The 21,114-nt window shown below is 40.3% G+C and overlaps 1 protein-coding gene across 9 annotated transcripts in view; it reads left to right on the forward strand.

The window, feature by feature from the left end:
* NR2C2 (nuclear receptor subfamily 2 group C member 2) overlaps positions 1-21,114 on the forward strand; it is a 97,937-nt gene that overhangs the window by 54,298 nt on the left and 22,525 nt on the right. For all 9 annotated transcript variants that reach the window (XM_038565575.1, XM_038565567.1, XM_038565574.1 and 6 more), the window contains 2 exons: positions 16,742-16,942; positions 19,145-19,247. In XM_038565575.1, the coding sequence (XP_038421503.1) occupies positions 16,742-16,942; positions 19,145-19,247 (304 nt within the window). The remainder of the gene's footprint in view (positions 1-16,741; positions 16,943-19,144; positions 19,248-21,114) is intronic.

Raw genomic sequence — 21,114 nt, forward strand, 5'->3', positions numbered from 1 at the left:
AGAAAGTTTCTGTAACCTCTATGGCTATAAAATGACAATAATAATACCTAATAAGACTTTAAAAGGATTAAATGCTAAGTTTTATTTTTATGTAATTTCAGACTTACAGAAAATAGTACTGGGAAATCCTGTATATATACCCAGATTCACTGTTGTTTGTTAACATTCTGAGTGAATATACATACATGTTTTCTGAATCATTTGAGAATAGATATCGCACCTCTTTGCCCTAAATGTTTCAGTATGTATTTTCTAAGAACAATGACATTTTCTTACATAATGACAATCTATAGTTATCGAAATCAGGGAATTTAATATTGAAACATGATATTATCTAATCCATAGTTCATATTCTAAACTGTCATCAGTTGTCACAGTTAAGTCTTTTATAGCTGTTTTCTCCCACAGCAAGATTTATGTTACTGTTTTTAATAATGATAATCTATTTATGCAGGCCAGCAGAAGGTGATGTAGAACATAGACATGTATCTATCAGTATCTTGTCGTCCTAATAGCTGCAAAGGGGCTTTGGGGCCAAGCAGGAAGGGTGGCAGTCCTCAGAGTGGGAGGAGTAGCCTGTGGCTAGCATTTAGAGCCATGTTTTGGGGATAACAGAGGACTAGGGTGGGGGCTATGGAAGAGATAGGGAGGTAAGAAGAGCCATAGGAGAGCACCCACTTGTCTGAGAATGAGGCTTAATCAGACCCATCCAATCACAAGGTAGCTTCTCAATAAATCTCATAGATTTTCATCAGAATGCAGTATTTGCTAATTTTGTCTTTATTGCCTCCCACGTGACATAAACATTAGGTTCAAATATATATATTTTTAATTGAGCTTTTAAAGCAGTCAAAGTAGATGAAAAACACACTCGAACATGTCATAAAGCAAATTTGACATACTGGAGATCATCTGGCATGCTTACTTGTGCTGCCATGTTCATTTTTGGTGGAAGACCTTGGTATAAAGCTTCTCTTGCCATTTTTGTGTATTTTAAGGTTTTTGAAATATTTCTCTATACTCCCCACTTCAAGTTCATATTTTGTTTTGTTTTTTAAGATTTTGTTTATTTATTCATGAGAGACAGAGAGACAGAGAGAGGCAGAGACACAGGCAGAGGGAGAAGCAGGCTCCATGCAGGGAGCCCAATGTGGGACTCGATTCTGGGTCTCCAGGATCACATCCTGGGCTGATGGGGGTGCTAAACCGCTGAGCCACCCGGGCTGCCCAAGTTTGTTTTAAGAGCATCATTGTATTTAGTTTTTGACCTACGGAAATGTTTGAATTTGAGCTTATATAAAATATATGATAAAGTACTTCTTTGGTGTACTTTATATATTGAGGTTTCACATTTTACTAGGAAGGACTTCTGTTATATATTGTTTAAGAGTTTGAAATCTTTACTTGGGCTCTTAAAGCACCTTCTTACCTATTTCCCTCTTCTATCAGCTCTTTATTCCTGCACATCTCTTCTTGAATGCCAGTTTGTTCTCTGTCCTTTCCATGTCCACAACCATCTGACGTTTTCTTTCTCACTGTGATATTCTGGCCTCTCAGGTACTCATTGCTGTAACAAAATTACACCACACCAAACAAGTAGGGTAACAGTACATCTCCCTGCATCACCCAGGTCTCTTCCAGAAGGTAACCACTATTACCATATTGCTTATTTGTTTTTTCAGAGATAGACTATACATATACAGCAAAAGCACACGCGTAAATATGTACAGCATATTTTTCATGCATGTAGACATTCTGTCTAGACTCTTCTATACACTCTTTTGTCTTAACATCTTTTAGAGGTAGTTCCATGTGGTACAAATAGTTCCCCTTTCTCTTCAGTGGCAATTTTGATATCCTGTGGATGCTGCAGTGAATAACCTTTTTTACCTGTCTAATTTAGCACATCTGTAAGATCAATTCCTAAAACTAGGACTACTAGGAGAAAGGGTGTATCCATGTTTAAGTTTTTTTATTGAGGTGTAATTGACTTATCACATCATAATAGCTTTAGGTATACAACATAATGATTTGGTATTTGTATATATTATGAAATGATCACCACAGTAAATCTGGTTACCATCCATACCCATACATTGTTAGAAATTTTTTTTCTTATACTAAAAACTTGGAACTTTCTTTCTTTCTTTCTTTAAGATTTTATTTATTTATTCATGAGAGACACACAGAGAGAGAGAGAGGCAGAGACACAGGCAGAGGGAGAAGCAGGCTCCATGCAGGGAGCCCGACGTGGGACTCCAGGATCAGGCCCTGGGCTGAAGGCGGCACTAAACCGCTGAGCCACCCGGGCTGCCCAACTTGGAACTTTCAAGTATGCAACACAATATTATTAACTATAGTCACCATGCTGTATATTTCATCCCCATGACATTTATTTTTTAACTGGAAATATGTACCTTTTGACCTCCTTTGCCCATTTTGCCCCTTCACCCTCCCCACCCCCTGCCAACTTCCCCACTTCTAGGAGCTGCCAATCTGTGCTCTGTTATGTATGAGCTCTTTTTTTTTTTTTTTAAAGATACCACTATAAGTGAGATCATATAGTATTTGTCTTTGTTTTCTTTGCCTGACTTACTTCACTTAGCATACTATTCTTAAGGTCTGTTCATATTGTTGCAAGTGGCAAAATTACATTCTTTTTTGTGGCTGTATAATACTCAATTGTATAAAAATAAATACACACATAAATACACACATACATACTATATTTTCTTTATCCATTCATCCATTGATAGGTTATTTCCATATGTTGGCTGTTGGATATGCTGCAGTGAACATTGAGATGCATACATCTTTTTGAGTTAATGTTTTTGTTTTCCTTGGATAGATACCCGAAATTAGAATTGCTGGATTATCTGATAGTTCTGTTTTTAATTTTTTTTTAAATTAAAGCCATTGTTTTCTGTAATGGCTGCACCAATTTACATTCCTACCAGTTTGTGTGTGAGGGCTCCTTTTTCTCCACATCCTTGCCAACACTTGTTACTGCTCCTTTTTTATTTGATACTAGCCATTCTGACAGGTGTGAGGTGATATTTCATGTGGTTTCAATTTGCATCTCCCTGATCATTAGTAACGTTGAGGAAAAAAAAAAGTAATGTTGAGGAACTTTTCAGTACCTGTTGGCCAACCTTCTGTCTTCTTTTGGAAAATACCTATTCGGATCCTCTGTCTATTTTTTAATCAGTTTGTTTTTTGCTGTTGAAGTGATTTGAGTTTTAATATACTTTGGTGATTAACCCCTTAACAGATAGATAATTTACAGGTATTTTCTCCCATTCAGTATGTCTTTTCATTTTGATGGTGTCCTTTGCTGTGCAGAAGCTTTTTAATTTCATATAGTTTCACTTGTTTATTTTTGCTTTAATGTCAAATCCAAAAAATCATCACCAAAACTGATGTCGAATTTACCATCTTTTTATGTTTTCTTCTAGAAATTTTATGGTCTCAGATGTTACAATCAAGTCTTCCTTTTATTTTTTTTATTTTTAGATTTTATTTATTTGAGCAAGAGAGAAAATGGGAGTTGGCACAGGGCAGAGGAAGAAGAGAGTGAATGCCAAGCAAACTGCTTAGTGTGGAGCCCGGTGTGGGGCTCAATCTCATGACCCTGAGATTATGACCTAAGCTGAAATCAAGAGTCAGATACTCAACCGACTGAGCACCCAGGCACCCCAAGTCTTCCCTTGATTTTGAGTTGGTCTTTGTGTAAGGTGTAAAATACTGGTTCCATTTCATTCTTCTGCATGTGGCTATCCCGTTTTCCCAGTATCATTCTTTTATTGAAGAGACTGTCCTTTCCCCATGGTATATTCTCAGCTCCTTTGTCATAGATTAATTGACCATATATATGTAGGTTTATTTCTGGGCTTTTTCTTTTGTGCTATTCATTTAATTCATTTAATGTGTCTGTTTTTATGCCAGTACCATACTATCTTGGTTACTATAGCTTTATAAAATAGTTTGAAATCAAGTAACATACTTCCAGCTTTGTTCTTTTTTTCTCAAGGTCGGTTTGGCTATTGGTCTTTTGTGGTTCCATGCAAATTTTAGGATTGCTTTGTTCTATTTCTGTGAAAATGCTATTGGAATTTTGATAGGAATTGCATTAAATCTGTAGATTGCCTTGGGTAGTGTAGACATTTTTCCAATATATGAGCGCAGAATATTTTTCTATTTGTGTTTTCTTCCGTTTTTTTAATTAATGTCTTAGCATTTTCAGTGTGCAGGTCTTTTACCTTCATGGTTATATTTATTCCTAGGTATTTTATTCTTTTTGATGCAATTGTAAATGAGATTGTTTTCCTAATTTCTCTTTGTGATAGCCTGTTATTAGTTTATAGGAACACAACAGATTTTTGTATGTTGATTTTGTATCCTGCAACTTTGCCAGATTCACTTATTAGTTCTAACAGGTTTTTGGTGGAGTATTAAGGCTTCTCTTTCTTTCTTTCCTTGGCTCCATGTTGGGCTTGAACTCACAACCTTGAGATCAAGACCCGAGCTGAGATCGAGTCAGACACTTAACTGACTGAGCCACCCAGGTGCCCCTTGTCTTTACAGTTTTCTATGCATAATATCATGGCATCTGCAAATAGTGACAGTTTTACTTCTTCCTTTAGTTTGGATGCTTATTTTTCTTGCCTAACTGCACTCGCTAGAACTTCCAGTACTCTTGAATAAAAGCAGCAAGAGTAGCCATTCTTGTCTTATTCTGATATTAGAGGAAAAGCTTTCAGCTTTTCACCTTTGAGTATAATGTTAGCTGAGTGTCTGTGTGTAATTTTGTTTTTGTTGTTTGTTTTTTAAGATTTAATTTTTATTTATTCATGAAAGACACAGAGAGAGGGAGGCAGAGACGCAGGCAGAGGGAGAAGCAGACTTGGTTGCTTGGTTCCACAACCTTTGTTCATTTTCCAGTTCTCTCATAGTTTGTCTCCCTCTCTAATTTTTCCCACTCAGTTCCCCTCCTTTCCTTTATAATCCCTTTTACTATTTCTTACATTCCCCATATGAATGAAACCATGTGATGATTGTCCTTCTATTGACTTACTTCACTTAGCCTAATACCCTCCAGCTCCACCCATGTCAGAGCAAACAGCGGGTATTCGTCTTCTCTGATGGCTAATACTCCATTGTGTATACACACACACACACACACAGACACACACACACATACCACATCTTCTTTATCCATTCATCTGTCAAAGGACATCATGGCCCCTTCCACAGTTTGGCTATTGTGGACACTGCTGCTCTTAAGTTGTATTTTATGGCCCAGAATGTGATCTGTCTTATTGAATGTTCTAAGAAAGCTTGAGAAGAATGTGTACCCTGCTGTTAGGTGGATTATTTTATAAATGTCAATTGTATCAGGCTGATTGATTGTGCTGTCCAAGTCAACTATGTCCTTGTTGATTTTCTGCTTCCTTAATCTACCATGCTGACAGGGAAACAATGACATCTACAACTATAATAGTTGATTTTTCTATTTCTCCTTGGCAGTTTTATCCATTTTTGCCTCATGTGTTTTGAACTCTGTTGTTAGGTGCATACATGTTTAGACTTGTTATGTATTTTTGGGAATTAACCCGTTTATCATCATGTAATTCCCCTCTTTATGCCTGATATTTTCCTTGTTCTGGAGTCTACTTTGTCTTTAAATTAAATTCAGTTATCCCAGCTGTCTTTTGATTAATGGCGTCTTACTCCATCCCTTTACTTTTGATCTATTTGTGTCTAGGGTTTCCTTTTTTTTTTAATTAATTAATTTATTTATTTATGATAGTCACAGAGAGAGAGAGAGGCAGAGACACAGGCAGAGGGAGAAGCAGACTCCATGCACCAGGAGCCCGATGTGGGATTTGATCCTGGGTCTCCAGGATCGCGCCCTGGGCCGAAGGCAGGTGCCAAACCGCTGCGCCACCCAGGGATCCCGTGTCTAGGGTTTCCTATTGACAATTTATATTTGAGTCTTCCTTTTTTTTTTAATCCAAACAAGTCTTTGTCTTTTAGTGGTATATGTAGACCATCCACATTTAAAGCGGTTATGGATATATTTGAATTAATGTTAACCATGTGTGTAACTGTTTTCTCTTTGTTGCCAGAGGCTTCCTTTTCTGCCTTATCTGGTTTTGATTGAGGAACTTATATGATCCCTTTTATCTCTTACTGTATTAAATATACATATTTACAAATGTTTTTAGTTGTTGCTCTAGAAATTAACAGTAATTATTTTAAGCTAATACAAACCTACCTTCAGATGACACTATTCTGTTTCACATGTAATGTAACAGTGTTTCCAATTCCTCCCTCCCATCCCTTGAACATTGCTGTCATTCATTTCACTTATCCACATGCTGTAATCACCCAGTACATTGTTACTATTATTAACTTAAACAGTTATTTTTTAGATCAATTAGAAATTTAAAAATAGGATTTATTTTGCTTTCACTTACTCCTACAGTGCTCTTCCATTCTTTATGTACATTCTAACCTGTATCATTTACTAAAGAAAAGCTTTTAACACTATTTACAGAGCAGGTTTGCTGGTGATGACTTTTCTTAGTTTTTGTTTGCCTGAGAAAGTATTTCTCCTTGACTTTTTTTTTGTTGTTTTTAAAATTATTTTCAGCAAAATTCATAGGACATAGAATTAACCATTTTAGGGGCACCTGGGTGGCTCATGCAGTTAAGTGTCTGCCTTTGGTTCTGGTCATAATCTTAGAGTCCTGGGATCGAGCCCCACATTGGGCTCCCTGCTCAGTGAGGCGTCTGCTTGTCCCTCTCTCTTTACACCTCCTCGCTACTTGTGTTCTTTCTCTCTCTCTCTCCCAAAATAAATAAATAAAATATTTTTTTAAATTAACCATTTTAAAGTGCACAGTGCATTGGCATTTAGTACATTCACAATGTTGTGCAACCAGTACCTTTGTCTAGTTCCAAAACATTTCCATCAATCTAGAATACAACCCCTTACCCATTAAGCAATTTCTCCCTGTTCTTCCTTCCCTCTAGCCCCTGGCAACCACCAATCTATATTCTGTCTCTATGGATTTATCAGTTTGGGACATTTCATATACGTGGAATCATATAATATGTGACCTCTTGTGTCTAGCTTCTTTCACTTAGCATAATGTTCATTTACCTATGATCTTGCACAATCAGTACTTCATTCCTTTTCGTGACCGAATAATATCCCATTATATGGATAGACCACAATTTGTTTATCCAGTCATCATCCACTGATGGACTTTTCTTCACTTTTGAGGGATACTTTTGTCAAGTATCCCTGCTTGGTGGTTTCTTTCTTTCAGCATTTGAACTATTTCATTCTTCTATCTTCTGGCTTATGTAGTTTTGGATAAGATATCTGCTCTGAATTTTATCCTTGTTTCTCTATAGATGAAGTATTTCTCCTCCCCTGCCCTCACCCCCCAGCTTTTTTTAGTATTTTCTCTTTGTCTGTGGTTTTCTGTAGTTTGAATATGTTGAGGAAATATAAATAAAAGAAACAAAATCTTCTCCTACCCAGAAAACCTCTCTGTAAAGGTAGATAGAAAACAGAAAAAACAAGTTTCTTTCTTTCCTTTTTAAATTTTAATATTCAAGTAATCTCTACACCTAATATGAGGCTTAAACTCACAACCGTAAGATCAAGAGTTAGTTATGTGTTCCACTGGCTGAGCCAGCCAAATGCCCCTTTTTTTCTTTTCTTTTTTTTTAATAAGCATTAAATCAGAATGTGATATGCATTACAGGTAGTCTTCTAAGAAATTGCAAAGACAGAAAGGAGTTTCACTCATTTGTATAGCCAAGCAGGTTTATACCTACAACCCATTACGTCATACATGTTTTCAAGATCCTAACTTTATCAGGGAAATTATGGAGACCACCTGTGCTAATTAGTCGGCTTTATTGGGGACTCAACTGGGGGTGCGGGGTGGTTCTTAAATCTTTATGATGGGAAGTAGTTTGCAAATAGGAGCAAGGTGCCCACCAAGTTAGGCCCTTACTCTCCCAGAGGCTTAGGAGGTAAGGGAACTATCGCTCTTGAAGTTTATATTTCGAAATGATGGCTGCCAGATCCTTGAGAAAACATTCCTGAGTTGTGAGACTGCAAAGAGACTTGTGTTACCATTATAAAGATTTACATACATCTGGAGAAGACAGAGTTTAAAAAGAAGAGGGGAAAGAAGTTTTTCCTTTATTTTCAGCAGGGAAAATTAAGCCTCGTCTTTAACTTGTATTTGGCCTTATAAGTAGGGTATGTCTAGATGTAGTAGTTTAGTATTTCATCTACTTGATGTTTTCTGAGCTTCATAGATTTATGCTTTGGTGTTTGTCATTAATTTTTGAGAGTTCTCAGCTATTTGTACTTCAAATATTTCTTCATTCTCCTTCTGCTATTTCAGTTATGCATATGTTCTATCTTGAAATTGTCCCATAGTTCTTAGATACTCTGTTCTGGGTTTTTTTGTTGTTTATTTTCCCTCATTTTTTACCTTTGCATTTCAGTTAGGTCATGGTGACCTATCTTTAAGTTCACTGATTATTTCCTTGGTTGTATCCAGTGTATTGATGTGCCCATCGAGGCATTCTTCATTTCTATTACCGTGTTTTCAACTTCTAGCATTTCTTGCTTTTTGAGAATTTCCATCTTACATTTCTCATCTGTTCTTGCATGTTGTCTACTTTTTCCTTGGAGACTTTTAACATACTGATCTTTCTAAGTTCCTTTTTTGGTCATTCCAACATTTGTGTCCTGTTGAAGTCTGATTCCGATGCTTGATGCTGGTTTTATCTCTCTGTTCAGATTGTGTTTTTTCTTGCCTTTTGGCATGCCTTGTGTGTATCATTTTTAAAACCAGACAGTATCTGTGATGTTAGGTAATAAGAACTGAGGTAAATAAGCCTCTAGAGGCTTCAGATTCCCCTAGTGTCTTTGTCTTGGTCTCTCCTCTTGACTTTGAGTTTCCTTGGATATTCTTCCTCAGAGAGTGTGTGTCTTGAAGCTCTTCCAGCTATAATCTACTGTTATACTGGAGCCCTGTTGGTGTGGTGGTAAGGTGTGGGTGAGGGGAAGCATTCTATCATCTTATAATAAAATCTCAGAATTTAGTAGGCCAGTGTTATTTATATTTATAAAGAGTTCCAGGACTCAGTTCCAATTTGGGGGCAGGGTTGGAGGGGTCCCACATACACAGCACCAGGCAGTTCTGACACTATCAGTGCAGAGATAGCATCAGATTCCACAGACTAGTGATTCAGCCCTATGAGACTGCCCCCTACTCTCACCTCAGACACCAATCACAAGTCCCTGGCTCCTGACCAACCAGCTGAACATGGAAGGTTCCAGTGACCTTCTTAGGTTCAATTAATTTGCCAGAGCAGCTCACAGAACTCAGAGAAGCACTTTTTTTTTTTTTTCAAAGATTTTATTTATTTACTCATGAGAGACAGAGAGGCAGAGACACAGGCAGAGGGAGAAGCAGACCCCATGCAGGAAGCCCGATGCAGGACTTGATCCCTGGTCTCCAGGATCACGCCCTGCCTGGACTGAAGGTGGTGCCAAACTGCTGAGCTCCCTGGGCTGCCCATGGGAAGCACTTATTCATGTTTACCAGTTTATTAAAGGATACAAATCACCAGCCAAATGAAGAGATACCTCAGGCAAGGTGCCAAACAAGGGAGCTGCCAGCCTTGCAAAGCTTGGGGCCAGCTTGGTGACACATGGAAATGTTCTGGTTCCCCAAGCATGGAAGATATCTGTAATGGGGCAAAAAGCTGTTCTCGGTTTATGGAGGCTTTATTACATAGTCATGATTGATTAAGTAATTAGCCACTGACTGATTTAACCTCCAGCCCCTCCCCCAAACCCATATCCCTGATGAAGGAGGGGTACTGAAAGTTCCAACCCTTTAATCACATGGTTGATCCTTCTGACAATCAGCCCCTGCCCTTGGGAGAGGTCCCAAAAGTCACCTTCATTAATGATAAGACACTCATCTTGCTTTTATGACTTAAGCATTTTCAGGAACTGTTGAGTGAATATTAAATATATCTGAAAAATCTATTTTTGTCATCTGAATGACCAAATATGTATTTCTTATAAATCATATTGCAGGTGTAACATTTACAAGGGTGTATTAATTCCTCTTATTGCCCTCTCCCCTCTATAAGATGGGAAGGTCCAAGGGGCCTGGAGTTGAAGAAATGCTCTTTCCCCAGGTTTTGTAAGATTCAGGTAAAGTCTTTTCAACCCTGGGCAATAGGCCTGGGTTTATTTTCTAGAAGAAACCCTTGAATTCATTTTACAAAAATTCTTCCCCTTCCCCTACCAGAACCACCAGGGAAATCTTTCTCATCTTTTCACCTTGAGAACCAAGTGGGATTCCTAGAGCTAAAACCCCTAACCCTCCTAAGGCTGTGGCCCCCAAGAGTTTCTTACTCCCATCCTAGTCTGTGCTAAGTCTCCAGCAATTCGTTGTAATTACCTCCAGGTTGGCTTCTGCTCTACCTAAGCAGATCTCAGACTTTGTGAATCCACCTGTCCAGATTTTGGGATGGAGTTTGCCCTGCACACTCAAGTTCTCTGATAAGCCCAAGGAAAGTTATTGATTTTCAGTTTATCTTGCTTTTTCTTGTCGTAAAGATGAAATGACGTCTAAGCTCTTTACATTGAGGTTGAAACCAGAAATCTATTTTGAGCTCCAGACTCATCTGTCTGGTATTTTACTTGACATATCTAATTGGGCATCTCATATTTGGCAGGCCAAAAACAGACTTCTAAATTCCTACCAACCCTTCCCCGCCTCTCCACATGCTATTGTTCAGGCTACAAACCTGAGAGTCATTCCTTGTTCTCCATTCTCCAGTCTTCACATCTGTACCCACCTGCATGTGCTATTGCTTCTCCCTCTAACATGCATCCTCTGCTCTCCAGACCCACAGCCACCATCTTCAGCTCCCACCTGGGCTCCTGCAGGGACATGCTAACAGTTATTCAGCTTCCACTTTTTTTGTTTTACATTTTTTTTTCCATCCAACATCCAGGAATATCTGTTTAAAATGCAAAGCCTATCATTCCCTCACTTAAAATCCTGAATGTATTTGGAAAATACTGTTTTGTGTTATTCAGGGAGGAAAGCTTTATCAAATATTTTATCTACATAAGTGTTCTAGGGATTGAGGTAGGCTGAATGGATAACATATTTGTTTGATCTTTGCCTGTGAGCAGCACTAACTACTCATATGAGTTAAAATTTATAATAAGTAAAAGATTCATGTACCATTTTGCATAGGTCAAAAAAATTTTTAACAGATTTTCTTTGCCTTTACCTTTAATTATCTTTTCTATTCTCCTTTGTTATACTCCAATATACCCTGGCTTGTAACAATCTGACAAATTTTATATATATTTGTGAATTTAAAAATGTGTGTATAGAATAGTAGAAGACAGATATAAAATAGCATAAGAAACCTGAAGACCTGATTTGGGAAGGCAAAACCCCTGAAGGACTCCTATTGTACTTGCAGTGAAATCCTGACTCCCACCAGGGCCAGCCCACCTCCCTTCCTAGGCTCCTGGGCCATTCTTCATTGTCAGTGGGCCTGATGTCAGTTCTAAGAGTTCCTCCTTCTTAGGGCTTTTTATATGCCAGAACATTTCGCATTGCTTGGAACACACTTTTCCCTACGCCTTTGTCTGATTGCCTTCATAACCTTGAATCTTACATTAAATGCCACCTTGACACAGAAGCTTTCCTTGACCTCTCTTTCTAAAAAGTTAAGTGCCTGTGTCACTTTCTCCTAGTCCAGCCAGATCTTTTCCCTCATTAACATTCATCGTAAATTGTTCACTGGCTGGTCTGTTTATTTGTTTTTTGCCACTTTTCCGCTAAACTAAAAGCTTCGTGAGAGCAGGAGCCATCTCCATAATGCCAGTAATCTAGCAAAGTACCCCGTGTAGAGTAGACCCTTTGTAAGCATTTAAGGAAAGAACAAGTGAGTGAGTAAGCTTAAGTCAGTGGGAGATTCGATGAGGTGAAAGGGGTAAGATGAGGCTTCCCAATGAGGAGAGAAGTATGTGAGAGCTTAAAGCAGGAAATACTTTTATCAAGGTCCTCTTATGTTCTGGGCCTTGTACCAAGTGCTTTCACACATACTGTTTCACTTTCCTAGTAATCCTTTTTTATAGATACATAAACAGGGGCTCAGAAAGCTCATATAAACTGTTCCACAGTGACCCAGTTGGGAAGCAGTCGAATGAGCATTCCATTCACAGTTCTCGCTGCAAAACCCTATTTCAGGATCACAAACCTGTGTTTCTAGGACCAGGTGGCAGTAGAAAAGGTAAACAGTGTGGGAATTAGGGCCAGACAGAGAGCCTGTGCCCCATCTAAAGGAGTGGCCATACACAGACAGTTGATAACCACAGAGAAACTTGGGGCTAGGATGGAGACAGGTTCCAGCTTGTCAAAAAACTGTAAATATGATTTTTCTGGTAAATACTCTATCTTCAGGTGTTGGCAACCAGTTCTTTAAATTTTAAACTCTAGGAGGTCAAGCAAAATTTATCCAGTGGCTGTTTTTTGCCTGCAGGTTCTTTTTTTTTTTTTTTTTTCTTTTTTAAGATTTTATTTATTTGAGAAAGAGAGAGGTCACAAGCAAGGATGAAGGGCAGAGGGAGAAGCAGATTCCCCACCAAGCAGAAAGCTTTGACCTTGGACACAGGACTCAATCCCAGGACCCTGGGGTCACGACCTGAGCCAAAGGCAGACATTTAACTGCTTAGCAGAGGCTCCCCCCAGGCTCTTACTTACAACACAAATGATGATACTAGTTTGGCTGTAACAGAGTGGGTAAGATGGAGGAGAATGGCAGTAAGTCAGGTCACATTGAGGTCCTTTTGAGGTAGAAGTAGAGCCTTGGGCCAGTAGAGTATGTAGTCAGCTCTGCTATAATGTGACATACACGTTCCTTAAAATTCCCATACTGTGCAAAATTCTGCAGTGGAAACAGGGCTTATGGGGGCAAATGGAGTTAGTGGCATAACATTTAACAATTGTTAGTGACACATTAGAAAGCAAGTATGAATTTAATTTAAATTGCAGTTTTACATACATTAAATGGTTAAGAAATACATAATGACTACAATAAATATGGCACTTTACCTTGAAAGAGCCCTGAAACTTGCTTGTAGAGGGGGTGTGGGAGGATTGTAGCTCCTGCGTTGTAGTGAGTGGGGTGATCTGAAATTGGGAAAAGCTGTAACACACATGACCTGAGCTGGCTATTCCCACACAGCTCACTTCACCTCGAGGTTATTTTCTGTGTGTTCAAGGTTTCTCAGTAGAAATCATGCATAAACACAAGATTTACATTATGCACAGGATATTCCCTAATATATTGGTCACACTGGAATAAATGTATGTTTACAAAACAAGAATTATAGCAAATACTGTGTAGCCAGGCTTGGAAGGACTTAAAGAGTCACAGAGGGCACCTGGGTGCTGAGGGTGACTCAGTCAGTTAAACATCCAACTATTAATTTTGGCTTAAGTGATGATCTCATGATCTCAGGGTGGTGAAATCAAGCCCTATGTTGGGCTCCGTGCTGAGCATTGAGCCTGCTTAAGATTCTCTCTCCCTTTCCTTCTGCCCTCTCCATTCACTGTCTCTCTCTTAAAAAAAAGAAGTCACAGAGAAAACAAGACATCCCTCTTTAGATTCCTTCCCTCCCCCCATTTGTTATTGTTTGAAAGGAAAATATGAACATTTTGTTCCAAGTGAAGAGATTAAAGTTTGCCTCTTATGTTCCTTTCATAGGGCTGCCTTAACAAATTACCACAAACTTGATGCCTTAAAACAACAAAAATTTATTTTCTGGCCATTCTGGAGCCCAGAAGCCCAAACTCCAAGTATTGCCAGGGCCATGCTGTCTGTAAGGTTCTGGGGAAGCGTCCCTCCGTGCCTTCCTAGCTTCCAGTAGTAACTGGCGGTCCTCTGCAGTTCTTGCCTGCAGCTATGGCCCTCCAGTCTCCTCCTGTATCCAGGCCTTCTAAGGACACCAGTCATTGGGTTTGGGCCCACCCTCATCCAGTATGGATTCGTCTTAACTAAATCACATTTGAAATTTCCTATTTCCAAATAAGGTCACGTTCTAGGCCCTGGCAGTTAGGATGTAACCATCTCTTGGTGGGGGGTGCGGCATGATTCTACCAATAACACCTCTTTTCCACCCCTCCACAGGAGATTTAATAAGTCTGGGTACATCCTGAATTTGATGTTTCCTAGTCTCGTTAAACAGGAGCCTGCCTGCTGATGTTTGTCAGCAAGGCTTTTGTTTATGTAACGATCAGCCTGGGGTTTTCTGTGCCCCTGAATCTTTAGGAGAAAGAAGAAAAAAAGAATCATCTGAGCTTTGGGCTGTGTTACATACAGTCACCAAGAGCAGCTGTCCCCATCTAGACCCAGTCACTCCTACCTCCCACCCCTGCCCCACCCCCAGGGGTACCAGGGAATAGCAGCAAAGGTAGTGACATGCCAGTGACAGTGTGTGGTTAGGTGCAGAGTGTGGCACCTCCGAACATGTGAAAGGCTTCTACTAGCCTTGCCTTGATTATAGCTGGTGAATGATGATCCCTCTCAGTCACATGACTACTTCATTTCTTAACAGGGAAAGTAATTTAGGAAGGAGGTAAGTTTGGATAGACAGGAAAAGGAAGTCAGACATTTTACTCCTAGATCTCAAGGTTATAAGGGCCTTGTAAAGATCAACTTGTTACCTTTTAACTAAGGTAGGAGTCCCTTCTGTGGCAGCTGAGAGAAGTGTATGTCACCCAGTTTGTCTGCAGTCTTTCAGCTCAGCACTGGGTAGGAAAGTTTTGTTTTGTTTTGTTTTGTTTTTTTTAAGAGAATTGTTAAAGTTTTCTGTTTCATGTTTTACTTTTCCATGGGACTCTGGGTATGTATGCCACAGGTTGTACAAAGAATGGTACTTCCTTTCATTTCTCTCTAAATCTATTCTTCTTCAGCCTTCAAGATTTCTTTGACCGTTCAGTTGCAGATGATGGTATGCTGGGATTTTTGCTCCGCCATCAGCTAAGGATTTGTTTGTTCCCAGGCTGCTCTTCTTTCTAGTCTTGAACTTGCTGTGCCCTCAGCCTATAACATGTTTTGCCACATTATCTGCATGGCTTCCTCTCTTGCTTCATTCAGGTCTTTGCTCAACATCACTCCTTCAGAGAGCTCTTTCTGAAGCAGCCCCCCTGCCTCCTTCCCCTTGACATGCTTTGTCCATTTATTCTTTTTAGTTTTCTTCATGACACCTGTCATGACTGATAATCTACAATATCAGTGTTCATGGTCTGTTCCTCCCCGTATCCATAGAAGGTTAACTCCACAAGGTAGGAGCTCTGTTGTGTTCACCTCCCTATCCCTAGTACCAAGAACAGTGCTTGACGTACAGTGGACACTCAATAAACATATATTAATTGATTGGATCGTTGTCATTTTCATTTGAACCAACCAGCATTGTCTGATTTTCCATATTGGATAGTTGGCAAAGCAGTTATGCTAGATTCTTTGTGAGTTTGCTATCTGAATTCTGGAATGCTGTATCACAAGTCAGCATCTATCAAGATGTGGCACAGATGCCAGACCTGCACATAAGTATGGTAGAGGGGACTGAGTTCCAGCCAGAGATATAGTACTTCTCTGCTTGTCCAAGACCCAGCCACAACGGCCCCCAAAATCCGATTTGCTGTGAGGACCTGTTGGTGTTCCCAGGAGAAGGTAGGCAGTGCTCCAAGCTGGACACTAAGCCTGAAGAATATCAGGACAGGAGTAGAACAACTTCAGAGAATTTCATGAGCAGGAATGACAAGTCACTCTTGATGTAGCAACTATTTCTGTCATAACTGATGCAGTTAGGAAGGGACTCTACAAATAGGCAGACTCCCACAGCTGGCCCTCTGAACAGTAAGCAGTGGGAGCCTCTGGAGGAATCAGGGTCAGGACTTCTGTGGACTTGACTATGCCTAGGACAAGGCTTTTTTTTTTTTTTTTTAAAGTTAAACCTGTCATCTGTTATTATCTCCATTTCATAAAACAAAAGGCTTTTCTTTTTCCAATTTTATTGAGATATAATTGACACACAGCATTGTATAAGCTCAAAGTGTACAGCACTGTGACTTGACTTACATATATTACAAAATGATGACCACTGTAAATTTAGTTAACATCCATCATCTCATATAGATAAAAAAAAAAAGAGAAAGAAAAAATAGTTTATTCCTTATGATGAGAACTCTTAGGATCTACGTCCTTAACAACTTTCAAATACACCATACAGCAGAGTTAGCTACAGTCACCATGCCATACATTATATCCCAGTACGTTTTTTATCTTAAAACTGGAAGTTTGTATCTTTTGACCACCTTCAGCCAGTACCCCACCACCACCCCAAGGGACATTTTAATTAAAAATAGTCGGAATGCTATGATCCTGAAATAAAATTAGCTCCATGAAAATTGTTTCTGAGAAGCTCACAATTGTGTTTTATTTTTCTCATTTCACCATGCACTGGTGAAACTGCATCTTGGACCAGCATTGACTCCAGGACGGCATTGGGCAGTTACAGCTTTGAGAGCACCACCTGCAAGTACACAAGTCGCATGATACTCCGTGAGAGCAGGCTCCATGTTGTGTCTTGTAGATTGTGACAGACCAGCAGACAGGACAGAAGATCCAGATAGTCACCGCAGTGGACGCCTCCGGATCCCCCAAGCAGCAGTTCATCCTGACCAGCCCAGATGGAGCTGGAACTGGGAAGGTGATCCTGGCTTCCCCGGAGACATCCAGTGCTAAGCAGCTCATATTCACCACCTCGGACAACCTTGTCCCTGGCAGGATCCAGGTAAGGCCTGTTACAGGTATTTGTTCCAGCACTTCTGCTACCAAACTTGTTTCTGACTCCTCCTCTACCATGAAGGCCAAATCCGTCTCTAAAAGGTCCTTTGAGGACCTGCAAGCACAGCAACCTGCCACTTTGGCTAAAGTGAAAAACCAGCGAGTGAGTGGCAAGGGCCAGAAGGCAGCCAGCTGCAGTGCTCAGATGGGATGGAAGTTGAGCCAGGAAAATCAGCAGCCCATGGGAGACTGGCATGAGCAAGCTGGTACTAAGGCCGCTAGAGAATTATTCTGTCTAACCTAAGGCTACATGGTGGTGGTTATTGGCCACTCCACATCTTAGGGGTACCACCTATGACTGACTTATTCCTAAATCTCCCAACAGCCTTGTCCAGGTTGTCAGGCCTGCTCCAGCTCTTTGTTCTATCCTTACTTGCTCCTGTGAACTGCTGCCTCTGGGTCAGTCCTCTTCCCCAGCTCTCCCTCCAGCCCTGACAACCATCATCCTACTTTCTGTATTTATGACTTTGGCTATTCTAGGGACCTCACATAAGTGGAATCCTACAGTGTTTTTTCTTTTGCAATTGGTTTATTTTACTGACTAATGTCCTCAAGGCTCATCCATATTGTAGCCTATGTCAGAATTTCCTTCCTTTTTAAGGCTGAGTAGTGTTTCACCATATGTAGAGACCACACTTCATTTATACAGTCATCTGTTGTTGGTTGTTTGGGGTGCTTCTACCTTTTGGCTCTTGTGAATGAACAATGCTGCTAAGAACCCATGTGTTTTTAAAAAAGGCGGGGGAGGAACGCCTGGGTGGCTCAGCAGTTTAGCGTCTGCCTTTGGCCCAGAGAGTGATCCCACAGTCCCAGGATCGGGTCCCGCATCAAGCTCCCTGCATGGAGCCTGCTTCTCCTTCTGCCTGTGTCTCTGCCTCTTTCTGTGTCTCTCATGAATAAATAAAATCTTTAAAAAAAAAAAAAACCCATGTGTTTTAAGGGGGGAGAGACTTTCTACTATGGAGGAAAAAAGGAAAAGAAAGGATTTTTTTTTTTCTTATAGAATGGGTTCAGAACACAAGTGATGTTCATCTTTCAGAGCTGCACTTTTTTTTTCCAGCAAAGTTTTTTTTTTTAATTTAAATTCAATTTGCCAAAATCTAATATAACACCCAGTGCTCATTTCATTATGTGCCCTCCTTAATGCCCATCACCCAGTTACTCCATCCCCTCACCCACCTCCTCTTCTGCCAACCCTTTGTTTCCCAGAGTTAGGAGCCTGTCTTCCTCTCTAATTGTTCCCTACTCAGTTTTCCTCCTTTCCCTTTTAGTCCCTTTCACTATTTCTTATATTCCGCATATGAGTGAAACCATATCAGAGGTGCACTTATAATACCCCTCGCAGTGTGGTTAGTAAATGTTGCCTCTTCCTTTCCCAGAGTACCTTCTGATTAACTGAAATTAGAATTCCTCCCTGCTTATTTAGACTACTACTTGTTCATGAGAAGGTAGCTGTTGATTTTGTTGCGTGTTCTATAAGAGGTCATCTACATAGTAATTTCTATATATATTCCTACCATATAGAAATAATTTTAAGAGATATTGTTATATTATTTAATAACAGCTATTTTTCACTTTCTTATATTGGTGTCAGTTACAATAGTCTTCCGGATGAGTAACACTGTCACCTAGAAAGTGTCACCTGCAAGTGAAAGAGAAATAACATGTTTCAGAGGTCGCCTGTTCTTGTTCTTCTACTCCCAGCTGCCTCAAAGAGAGACCTAGTTATTTAATTAATAAAGCTTGATTATTTCTCTGCCAAATATACCTCATTGCATACATTCCAAGCTGTTTCATGGAAATAAAGAAGTAGCCAGGAAGACCTACAGTGTGTTCATGTTGGAGCATCTGAATGTGATTTCCCACATGGCCCCCCATCCTGGATGTTTATGCTAGCCAGATAGGAGAGTAGATGAGTGAAAACCAGTGCCTGACCTTGGACAAACCACTCTCCTCTTCTCCTCCCAACCACCACTGAAGGGTGCAGTCTAGGTGAGCAGCAGGGCCATTCTTAATGTCAGGCTAAGTTGTCAGGTTTTGCCCAGAATTTTCCTGCTTAGAAAACCAAGATTAGGAATTTATAGTTAAACATTGCTTTGCTTAATCTGGTTTTCAGTCAGCACTTTGCTTGTTTCGTGATTCTTCTTAGATCGTCACGGACTCTGCTTCTGTGGAGCGCTTGCTGGGTAAGGCCGACGTCCAGCGGCCACAGGTGGTAGAGTACTGTGTCGTCTGTGGCGACAAAGCCTCTGGTAAGTAACCCTAGGTTATGTTATGCTAGTTGCTCATCAGGATCCAACATCATAAACCAAATGGGGGCTGGGGCTTATTGGAAAGACAGCATTTTCTGTAGGTTTGTAGGTTTCAAAATGTAAATTCTACTTTTCTAAATGGGGTAGTGCTATAAACAAGCAAACCAATTTGTCAGGTTACTAGAATCAAAAGAAAGAATCAAGAGACTTGTTTCTGTGACTTGTAAATCTTGGTTATGCGTTGACTATTTCGTACTACTAAGAGCAATCTTTCCTTAATCTATATAATATTAGCACAGTGCTTTGCTATTTCACGAAATGTGTTATTTCTTTCTTCTTCATCCTAACTCTATTATCCCTTCACTATAACCCAGTGTGGTAACTGCTGTAATGAAGGAGGAGGGAGCATGCGATTCAGGCTGGAGCCCCAGGGTCAGGCAAGGTCCCCTAGCAGCAGTCACATTCTGTGAGGCTTGAAGGTTGAGTGTGTGTATTGGGTAAAGCAGAAGGGCCTTCCCGCTGGTGGAGCCAGGGCCTGGTGACTTTACTGTCCCCACCCATGATGTCTTTGGGGAAGAGTTCCTGGACTTCTGTGGTTAGGATGTGGGTACAAAGAGACTGGAGAAGATATCTAGCCCAAAAGTTCAGACTTCACCCTGCTAATGCCAGGGAGCTATAGAAGGTGAGGCAGGCAAGAAAGATGGAGGAATATTTAGTATATTGTGCTACTGAAGTGAGCACAGGATGGAAAAGGATTTAATAAGGTACCCTTCTAGCTGTGCTCTGGGCTCAGGCCTGTGTTTTGTAATCGGTTCCACTTTATTCTATAGTCACAGAATTCACAGGAACTTTGGACACTTTGTGGTCTTGGTTAAAACAAAACAAAAGGTTGGACCAAGCATCTTAAGGAAGACAGCCCAGACAAGCATCCACAGAGGTCAGAAGCTCCAGTCCCCTCTTACCTTATATCATTTACTGTGCCAGGGTGCCCTACCTCTGTTCCCACTCCTTGAACAGGGCAAAACCTAGCCCATGCCACACCTTCACTGAAGCCAGTGCTGCCTGTGTCCCTTCATCCTTTTGTATAGGGCGCTCTGGCATTTGTTACGTTCTCTTATAATTGTTCTTAGAGGCCTGTCTTCCACACCAGAATGTACTCTTTTTGTCAAAGCAAGAACCATGTCTGACCCCTCCATCTCTATGTCCTATCTTCTTGCTCAGTAAGGAGAGGCACTCCACAAACTTTAGAACAAATGAATGAAGCATGAATATAACAAAGAGGCCACAAAATCTGCTTGGCTTCCCCATTTGTTAGTCCCCTTCTGGGCTTAAAGGAATGGTCTAGGCATAGCAGTTTCCAGATATTAGATGTCACTCTGAGGTCTAGAGAGGCTAAGGAAAGACACTGCAAGAAAGGAAAAATGATGCCTATACACACACACCAATTTTAACACTACTCTTAAAGGCACAAAATTGAGACCCTCCGAGTACACGCTTGGGGAATGGCTCTGCATGCTAGAGGTCAAGACAGTGGGACGTTCAGCAGCTGCCATCAGTGATGATCCTATGAAATGTTTCTTCTCAGCAATGTAGCTATGATACTGGGTTACAGAAGACCAAACCAGGAGTGTTTATCCATGGTCAGTGCCCGCTGGGAACAAATGAGGTGTGATGCATGTGGACGCACTTGGTGAATTTTGGAAGGGTAAACTGAGGTCATTAGTCATTAGAAGTTAGAAACGCCAAAGTGAACAAGATCAGAAAAAAAGAACTGTATGTAATAAATGTATTTCTAGAACTATGTTTCCAAAAGGATCTGAATACCTAACCCAAATGAGCCATATGGTGTGCACCCTTCCCTCACCTT

This window comes from Canis lupus, chromosome 20 (assembly GCF_011100685.1).
Source record: "Canis lupus familiaris isolate Mischka breed German Shepherd chromosome 20, alternate assembly UU_Cfam_GSD_1.0, whole genome shotgun sequence".
Lineage (NCBI taxonomy): Eukaryota > Metazoa > Chordata > Mammalia > Carnivora > Canidae > Canis > Canis lupus.